This window comes from Babylonia areolata, chromosome 25, assembly GCF_041734735.1.
Source record: "Babylonia areolata isolate BAREFJ2019XMU chromosome 25, ASM4173473v1, whole genome shotgun sequence".
Classification (NCBI taxonomy): Eukaryota; Metazoa; Mollusca; class Gastropoda; order Neogastropoda; family Buccinidae; genus Babylonia; species Babylonia areolata.
In genome coordinates, this window is record NC_134900.1 from 1,361,066 (window position 1) to 1,370,856 (window position 9,791).

The following is a 9,791-nucleotide window of genomic DNA, read 5'->3' on the forward strand; positions in this document are numbered from 1 at the left end:
ATATCAGCACGCAAAGACAACACTGATCTGCTGAACTTACCACCGTAAAAAAAACAAAAACCAAAAAACTGTCAGTGGTGGCGGAATACAACATAACGTTGTCCTCTGTATTCGCCTCTCCTCACTCCCCTCCTCCTTTCATCCCCAAACCCCCTCCCTCCCTCTTTTTCTCTATGTGACATACTGATGCCCATCCCCCCACCCCCTGCAATCCCCACCCCCTCCCTTCCTCCCCATTCCTATCCTTTCTCCTCCGTTATATCTTCCTTCTCCTAATTCTTACCCTCCACCACCTCCTAGTCATCCCTCCTCCCCCCCCCCCACCCTCCCCACTCTTCTCTCCTTCTCTTCTACTTCCCATCCCGACAAGAAAAGACAACCCAGCCCCCCCCCCCCCCCCCACTCCGTCAAGCAAGACCCATGCAGCAGCTGTCACGATTCCGGTGACGTATAAATATTCAGCTTCCTCTGCTCCCCACGTGAGTTCACCTCTTCGCCTTTTTCCTGGCTTGTACGTCGCTGTCACCTTCAGGGACATTATTCACAGGTTTCTTCTTCTTCTTCTACTTCTTCTTTGTCTTCTTCTTCTTGGTGTTCTTCTCGTTCTTCTTATTGCTCTTGTTCTTCTTGTTCTTGTTCTTAATCTTTTCCTCTCTGCTAGTGCTGACTGAACTTTCGCAAGGAAAAAAAGAAGGAAAGAAAGAAAGTAAATACAGAGAAAAAGGAAAAGGATTACATTGTGTTTCGCGGATGATTTCAGAAGTTTTGCATGGGGTAAAAGTAAGAAAGAAAGAAAGAAAGAGATAAAGGGACGAGGATTATGTTGTGTTTCGCTGATGTTTTCCAGATGTTTCGCATGGGGTAACAGAAAGAAAGAAAGTAGAGATAAAGGGACAAGGATTACATTGTGTTTCGCGGATGGTTTCAGAAGTTTCGCATTTGGTAAAAGAAAGACATAAAGAAAGAAAGAAAGCAGAGAAAAAGGAAAAGGATTACATTGTGTTTTCACGGATGGTTTAGTTAGGGAGTCGAGAGATTAATGTTAATGTTGGGCGGAGGTGGATGTAGACAAGAGGTAAGTTGAAGGGTGAAAAGGTTCATATAAACTGGGAAAGAAAGTGTGTATGTTGTTGGACTGGATTGTGTGCGATAGCTTGCATAGCTGGTAGTTTGTGCGTGAAGGTGAGTGTTGGTATGACTCTCTCTCTATATTACTTTTTTTTCTCTCTCTCCAGGAAAACCCATATATATATATATATATATATATATATGTGTGTGTGTGTGTGTGTGTGTGTGTGTGTGTGTGTGTGTGTGTGTGTTTTATGAGCTTTGTTCACTTTGTTTTTTTCGTAATTTAAATTCTTCTTTTTGCACTTATTAAATGTTGGTGTATGTGTTGTATTTTGACATGCCAGTCAACACCCTTGATAAAGACCAGTGGTCGAAACCGGTCGGGCATCAAACAAACTGTTTTGTTGTCTTCCTTTTTTTCTGTTGTTGTTGCTGTTGCTGTTGTTGTTGTTGTTGTTGTTGTGTGTGTGTGTGTGTGTGTATCCTTCTTCTTGTACATGGAATATGTCGTGTTCATTTTTCTTTGTATTTTTAATGCCCATAGGGCTGAATGTAAAAGAAAGAGTAATAAGAGTTATTGCAATATCCTCTTGAAATCAAATCTGCTTCGTTTCGCTTGGTTTCGTAGCGTTACTGTCTCTGTCTCTGTCTGTCTCTCCCTGACTAACTCTCTCTGTCGGTGTGGATGCGTGTATGATGACTTTCGCATTCACTCACCAAACAAATGGAACATGAACATATTTTCATTCTCATCATTGTATCCATGCCAGAGAGACAGACAGAGACTAAGAAACAGACAGACAGACAGATAAAAGGCATAAGAGAGAGATTTTTCGCCCCCAATGCTCTTCACTGGTCTGTACTGAACGAAATATAATCGAACGTTGTTGTAGCTGTTTATATCTATGAATCACGCATGTGTTAAGTTTTGATGGTGCCTTTATTCGACTTTTCTTCTTTTTTTTTTTTTTTTTTTAACGGAGCCATTTTCGTCGACACTTTAATCAATCACTCCATACCTCCGTTTTTATTTTCCATTTGCTTTTTTTCATTTTCTTCTAAAAGGAACTGGAAAATGTTCTTGTAGTTCACTTTTGTCATTACGACTGCTAGAACAACAGGTATTCCTGTTGCTGCTGCAGCTACAACTAGTGCTGGAAGCTACTGCTGTTGTTGTTGCTAGGTTAGCATGTAAATTAAGAACAACAAGTAGTAAAGAATCAAATAAAAGGCAATCCAAATAGTGCTAAAAGCTATTGCTGTTGTTGTTGCTAGGTTAGCATGTAAATTAAGAACAACAACAAGTAGCAAAGAATCAAATAAAAGACAATCTAATCCCTACCCCATCAACTAAGACACATGTAGCAGCTGTCATGATTCTGGTGCAGTTACTACTAATGCTGGAAGCTATATATTGCTGCTGTTGTTGTCAGGTTAGCAAGCAAGTTAAGAACAACAAGAAACAGTGAAGAATTAAAAGCACAGCTTCCTTCTTTTCAACAGTTCACTGGTGGCCTGCCACTGAGCCGACACGACACCTTCTCGCTGACTCCTGACCAGTCACCGCGACGCAATGGCGGACACCGCGGCAGCACAGCCCCCTGCAGCAGGAGGAAATGGCGACACCACCAAGGTGGACAAGGGCGACCACCAGCACCAGCACCACCATCACCACCACCACCACCAACACCAGCACCACCACCGCAATCTTCACCAGACGACGCTGGGCAAAGGCAGTGAGGCCAGTGGGAGGAGGGTGGTGATCGGTGTGGACGGGAGCGAGTTCTCCAACTTCGCCTTGGACTGTCAGTCGGTTCTTCTGTCTGTCTCTGTCTGTTTGTTTCTCCTTCTCTCTCTCTATCTGTGTGTGTGTGTGTGTGTGTGTGTGTGTGTGTGTGTGTGTGTGTGTGTGTGTGTGCGTGCGTGTGTAGTATAGTGTAATTTAGTGTGTGTGTGTGTGTATGCGTGCGTGCAGTATAGTGTAATGTAGTGTGTGTGTGTGTGTGTGTGTGTGTGTGTGTGTGTGTGTGTGTGTGTGTGTGTGTGTGTGTGTGTGTGTGTGTGACCAACGCACGCACACACACATAAATGCAGATTTGCCTATCATATACGTAGCTGCATCATATGTGCACGCTCCACCATGTGCTGGAAACACGATTTTTCAGCCTACGAGGAACATATCATAAACTTTCTGGAGCAAATTTCTGGTTCAATTTTGCCATTATCGTTCAAAGAGAAAAGAAAAAACCCCTATCATTTGAGCTTGTAACTTCCTTATGTTGTCATCATGTCTAAATATAACTTGCTTTTTGCATAATTATGAACAATGTCAACACACCATCCCCACCCGTTTATACTTCAAGGGTGTATTGGAAAAAAAGGAATAAATAAAATAATATAAAATAAAGTAGAATAAGATAACATGAAATAACAATGATTTTGCTTCACATATGTTCTTTCCTTGGAAGCGTGCGGCCCAGTTCTGTTTGTTTGTTTTGTGTCAGATTACATGCTCTCCCACGTTTTTGTTCGTTTCTTTGTATTTCTTTTCATCACAACAGATTTCTCTGTGTGAAATTCGGGCTGCTCTCCCCAGGGAGAGCGCGTCGCTACAATACAGCGCCACCCATTTAATTTTTTTTTCCTGAGTGCAGTTTTATTTGTTTTTACTATCGAAGTGGATTTTTCTATATAATTTTGCCAGGAACAACCCTTTCTTCTCTCACGTGTGTTTTGTCATGCCCGTTGTCATATGCATGACACCTGTATGCCCGCATGTCCTGCCCCGTGACCTATCTCAGTCCTGCAATCTGTCTCCTTTTCTGTGTTTCCGTCTGTCTATCCACTTTTGTGGACCGTCCCCATTCTCTCACTCTTTTTCCTCCCCCTCTCTCCCTTCCCATAGAAAGAATGTGTGCATGTAACTATAGCTATGTACGTTTTCGCTTATTCGCTGTGCATGCATTATTATGAAGCGTGTGCATGCATGCATATGTATGCGTGTGAGTGTATACCTTGTCTCTCCTTTTTTTTCTTACCTATCATTTCTGCGACTGCTTTCACACACACACACACTCTCTCTATTTATCTATTCTATCTTCCCCTCTATCACCCTCTCTTTCTCTCTCCCTCTATTTATCTATTCTATCTTCCTCTCCCTCCCCTCTCTCTCTCTCTATTTATCTGTTCTATCTTCCTCTCCCTCCCCCCTCTCTCTGTCTATTTATCTATTCTATCTTCCTCTCCCCCCCCTCTCTCTCTGTCTCTCTCTCTACTTATCTATTCTACCTTCCTCTCCCTTCCCCCTCTCTCTCTACTTATCTATTCTACCTTCCTCTCCCTTCCCCCTCTCTCTCTACTTATCTATTCTACCTCCCTCTCCCTTCCCCCTCTCTCTCTACTTATCCATTCTACCTTCCTCTCCCTTCCCCCTCTCTCTCTACTTATCTATTCTGTCTTCCTCTCCCCTCCTCCCTCTCTCCCCCTCTTTCTCTCTCTCATTTTGCCCTGAGTGTCGGATGGATATAGAGAACAATGTATGCTGTTTTTATTCCACTTCCTGCCTTAAACAAATTCGTTATTGTAATCTCTCTTGTGTGAGAAAGGCGTCTGATTTAAAAAAAAAAAAGAAAAAAGAAAAAAAGGTGTTATTTCACTGTGTCACCGTGACCCTTCCAGGGTACCTGGATAATGTCTGGCATCACGAAGACTACGTGGTGCTGCTGAACTGCCCTGAAGTGGACGACCCCACACGTCATCGTGAGTACTCGGGGTGGAGGGGGGGGGGAGAAAGTGGGGAGTGGGCGAGGAGAATGAGGAATGAAGGGCGCGTGGGGCGGGGGTTGGGGTGGGGGAGACGAACAGTGTGTGGGACAAAGGGTCAAGGGAATGGTAGGGAGGGGAGAGGAAGCGGGGGGAGGGGTCGGGGGGGAAGGGGGAAGGGTGGGGGGGGGGGGGGGGGGTAGGCTGGTGGCCACTTACATCCTTCTGGATCCCATTGGTCAGATGAAAACAATCAAAAGGATGTGCACATGCCATACACCAGTGCACCATGCGTTCAGTTACTCTCGTTATTTCATCCCGTTTATATACAAAAGCCAAACGTTAAACGTTTTCGCTACTGAACTTTATCATTCATTTTCGTCGTGCGCGCAACATTAATTTTATGCACACACAAACTTTGCCAGCAACAAAACCTAACCCGAACTCTAACCCCAACCCCCTGTAAATCATACTTAAGCCATGACCCTTTCCCTCGTCCTAAATCTCTCTCTCCAACCCTCGGTTCAGGCTAGGGCGAAGGGGCGCAACTCATCTGTCAAGATAACGGAGTTTTTATCTGCTCGGTTGCTGTTCTTTGTCAAAGCGCTTTTTTTTTTTTCACTCACGTTCACATACCACATACACGCGCGCACACACATTTTCTCTCCAAGGCTGTGTGCACGTCTTAAATGAAGCATCACGATTGTACTAGTTACAATTATAATAAATTATAATAAAAACTTTTTTTTTACTTGTTTAATTTATTCTTTTTACATCATGCCGTTCCCCATGAACCATATCACTCCATGCACTCATCCGTCATATTTCTCATAAACTGACAAGCCTAAGACAACTGCTGGGAAGCACAGCCAAGAACAACTGTGCTTGGAAGGGGAGAGGGGTGAGGGGGAAGGAGAGAAATGTTCAACATATGCGCAAGTGTCATGAAAAAACCAGGAACCCTATCCTCACACACACACACACACACACACACACACACAATACACGCACACACACACCCTTCCACATACACACGTGAGCTTGCGCGCTGCTAAGTCAAATCATGACGCTCCGAAGAAAAGAGAAAAAAAATCTTACATGTGACACAACTTCAGTGATGGTGATGTTGATGATGATGACGACGACGACGACGATGATGATTATTGTGATAACTATGGTGATGATTGTGATGATGATGACAATATCAAAGGTAATAATTAAGGAGGAAGAGGAGGAGGGATGTGTAAGGAGGAAGACGACAAAGGAGGAGGAGGAAGAGGAGGAGGCGCGGCTTTCCACCATCACTGTCTCTTTTCAGTCATCTGTAGTGGATGGTTCAGACTGGACAGTTCTTACATCACTATACTCTTTTCATCGGCACCTGATGACCGAGGGCTGAAAAAAAAGGAAGTTAAAGATCCACTAGCCTTTTCCGGCCATCTTGACAGCGGATTCAAATCCACTATGTTCAGGCCTCGGCACAATTAACATCCTCACTCTCTCGGTCAAGAGGGCTTTAGGACAGTCAACGTTGGAATGGTCCCCAAACATCAACTAGCAGCATTAAGAACCAGTGCAATCTTGCCTCCCGAGTCACAGCCTTTCTTAAACACAAGGGTCACAAGCCTCTCCTTCCGCAGTTTTGATTACCTTCTCCATTGGAAGTCAGGTATCCATCCATCCACACCTGGGTGCAGTGAGGAAAACCGGACGAAAGTGCTTTTCCCAGAGACACAACACCATGCCGAAACGAGGCATCGATCCCTTATCACTGGTCAACACTGGATCAGAAGTCCAGCATTTTACCGATTCTGCCATGACCTGTTATCAGCTTTCTACCCAGCAGTTTCAGTTTCAGTTTCAGTAGCTCAAGGAGGCGTCACTGCGTTCGGACAAATCCATATACGCTACACCACATCTGCCAAGCAGATGCCTGACCAGCAGCGTAACCCAACGCGCTTAGTCAGGCCTTGAGAAAAAAAGGGGGTGAATAAATAATAGATAAATACATAAAAAAATAACTACTACCACTACTACTAATATGTATAAGGCTACCCATCAAAGAACCCGGCCAAACTCGATTAAATTCCACTGACTGTTTTCTGAAAAACAACAACCGAATACTGTTAAAACTTAAAGGCCTTTGTCTCAACTTAACGTGTTCCTGTTCAATAAAACTCTGTAAATTGATGTGGAAAGTAATACTGTCTGTTGCGAAAGAAAAAGACCTGTTGATGCCTATTTGCTTCTTTGCTTTCTGTGTTTGTTTACTTTTTGATATCATTCTTTTTGTTGATATGGTGTGTGTAAAACAAAAAAAACAAAACAAAAAAACTACAACAAAAAAACAAACAAACAAAAAAAACGCTAATGCATAATGTCTCTATGCCCCAGCGGGCACATGAAATAAACATCTTGTCCTGTCTTTTCCTTGAAAATCATGACACACGGTTCCTGATTTATCATCTGGCTCACACTCCTTTGCGTGCAGATGCCTTCCAGTTCGACCGAGAGAAGCTGAGCAACCTGATGCAAGAGGAACAGGACCATCTACACTCGTTCCTGGAGAATTACAGAGACAAGCTACTCAACATCGGGGTAGGTCTGTGGGAGCCTCGGAAGGGGGACGTACACAGCAGCGAGAGGATAGATGTCATAGCAGCTAGACCACCTACAGGATACTGAACCAGTGTACTTGCTTACCAATCAACAAATCTAATGTACCTTTGTATTGAACTAATTACCTACTTACCTACCCTACAAATAAGCTTACAGCTGGGCCAACAGCGAAGTTCGAGCTGTTATGATCAATGGTTTCTCCGCTGCAATATGAATTCAGTCACAGCCTTAGTCTTTTAAGAAAGGCTATGACTCAGGAGGCAAGACTGCACTGGTTCTTAATGCTGCTAGTTGATCTTTTGGACCATTCCAACGCTGACTGTCCTAAAGCCCTCATGACCGAGAGAGTGAGGATGTTAATAGTGCAAGACACTCTCCTCTATAATCCAGTTCTAGCCCAGATAGCCGGGACAGCAGATGCCTCCACTGTTGTTATGATGGTCATAGTCTGACACAACTGACTAGCATACATACATACCCTGTTAATGGATACAAAACTACCCTCCCACCTTTATTTCCACCCACCCTTCCTCTCACCTAGCTGCCCAACTATCTAGTTATACCTGGTCACAAACTTCTTATTTCATGTATCTATCCTACATGCGTATCTACGTTCGTATACATAGATAACCACATCCACCCACTCACCAACCCAGCCACCGTGTCTTCTTACCTATTCAACCTACCTACCAACCTACCTTCCCACTTATCCATCCTTCCATCTATCCAACCAACCTACCTCTGTATGTGTATTTATGCGCGTGCGCTGCGCGTGGTGTGTGTGTGTGTGTGTGTGTGTGTGTGTGTGTGTGTGTGTGTGTGTGATTACGTGTTCCCACAACCCAAAAATGAATACTCAGATATATGCGTCTGCGTACATTGTAGTTTTAAAGGATAAGAACATCCTTAAATATCTCTCTCTCTATCTGTGTGTGTGTGTGTGTGTGTGTGTGTGTGTGTGTGTGTGTGTGTGTGTGTGTGTGTGTATTCGCCTGTGCTTGCTCCCCTGATCCCTATGCATGCGCCCGTTCCTGTTTGTACGTCCACACATGCGTGCTTGCATGCATATGTGTGTGTATGCGTGTGTATGTGTGTGTGCTTGCATACGTACACGCGCGCTCATGTGTGTGTGTGTGTGTGTGTGTGTGTGTGTGTGTGTGTGTGTGTGTGCGTGCGTGTGTGTGTGTGTGTGTGTGTGTGTGTGTGTGTGTGTGTCCACCTTCGAGCAGGCCCACGGCAAAGTGCGCGCGGTGGCCACCAAGCACGTGGGCCACGCCCTGGTGAGGGTAGGCGAGGAGGAGGAGGCCCAGTTCATCGTGATGGGGGGCCGCGGCAAGGGCACCCTCCGGAGGACCTTCATGGGCAGCGTCAGCGACTACGTCGTGCACCACTCCCACGTGCCCGTCCTCGTCTGCCGGAACCGCGCCCACCACAACCAGCACTCCTCCCACGGGAAGAAACCCTAGTTGTTTGTTGCTGGTCGCACCCCGCCCCCTCCCCCTCCCACCTCATCCCGCTTTGTCCTCTGAGACCGCTACCTTGTCCATCCACCCTACGTCCCCTCCCATCCTCTCTCTTTTGCACACACACACACACACACAGACACACACACACAGAGCACAGCACACACACACGGACACACACAACACACACACACACACACACATGGACACACACAACACACACACACACACACATGGACACACACAACACACACACACACACAGAGCACACACACACACATGGACACACACAACACACAACACACACACACACACACACACGCACACACAAGGCACACATACCGGCACATGCGCCCCCCCCCTCCCCACCACACACACACACACACTGAGGGCAAAGCCTTTTTTCAGAGGCTGAGGTGGAATTAAGCCGATTTTCTTCTTTTTCCCCATCACCAAGCCAGACAAAAAAAATCGCTAAGAAGACAAGAGACAGCGTTTCCAAACTCTACCCAACCCTCCTCACCGCCCCCTCCATCCCCACCCACTTCAATAAGTAAAACAGCAAAACCTGAAGGAATGGAGTTAGTTCGTTTGGACCCTAACTTACGGACTTGGTCAATCTTATGTACAAGTCCTATAGATTACGTACCTTTTTTTTTTTCAAGGAACGTCTTCCTTGGTTCTTGCTGGGTGTAAAGGCTGCGGTCGATGGCATCTGAAAAAAAGAACAAAAAGGAAAAAAAAAACCCAACAACAACAGTTTTGAACCTTCTACAAGAGACCATTTTCCATCTTTTCAGTTAACATGTGTTATTCGTATTTAATACACAGCATGTTGTGAGTTCATTTACTGTTGTAACAATAGTATTGTTGTTG

The 9,791-nt window shown here is 45.0% G+C and overlaps 1 protein-coding gene across 2 annotated transcripts; it reads left to right on the forward strand.

The window, feature by feature from the left end:
• Window positions 1–415: 415 nt before the first annotated feature.
• LOC143299747 (uncharacterized) lies at window positions 416–9,072 on the forward strand. 2 transcript variants are annotated; one of them, XM_076613130.1, is made up of 5 exons: window positions 416–547; window positions 2,575–2,876; window positions 4,750–4,830; window positions 7,325–7,431; window positions 8,682–9,072. In XM_076613130.1, exons 2-5 carry the CDS (start codon window positions 2,645–2,647, stop codon window positions 8,916–8,918), a joined length of 657 nt encoding a protein of 218 aa, XP_076469245.1. In that variant the 5' UTR covers window positions 416–547; window positions 2,575–2,644; the 3' UTR covers window positions 8,919–9,072. The 2 variants fall into 2 exon arrangements, with proteins under 2 accessions (XP_076469245.1, XP_076469247.1); XM_076613132.1 differs by lacking the exon at window positions 416–547 and adding an exon at window positions 970–1,075.
• The last annotated feature ends 719 nt before the right edge of the window (window positions 9,073–9,791 follow it).

Coding starts and splice junctions, on each gene's coding strand:
- LOC143299747 (XM_076613130.1), top strand. CDS start 2,645: ATGGCGGACACCGCGGCAGCACAGCCCCCTGCAGCAGGAGGAAATGGC. Junction 2,877..4,749: donor CTCCAACTTCGCCTTGGACT/GTCAGTCGGTTC, acceptor TGACCCTTCCAG/GGTACCTGGATAATGTCTGG. Junction 4,831..7,324: donor GGACGACCCCACACGTCATC/GTGAGTACTCGG, acceptor CTTTGCGTGCAG/ATGCCTTCCAGTTCGACCGA.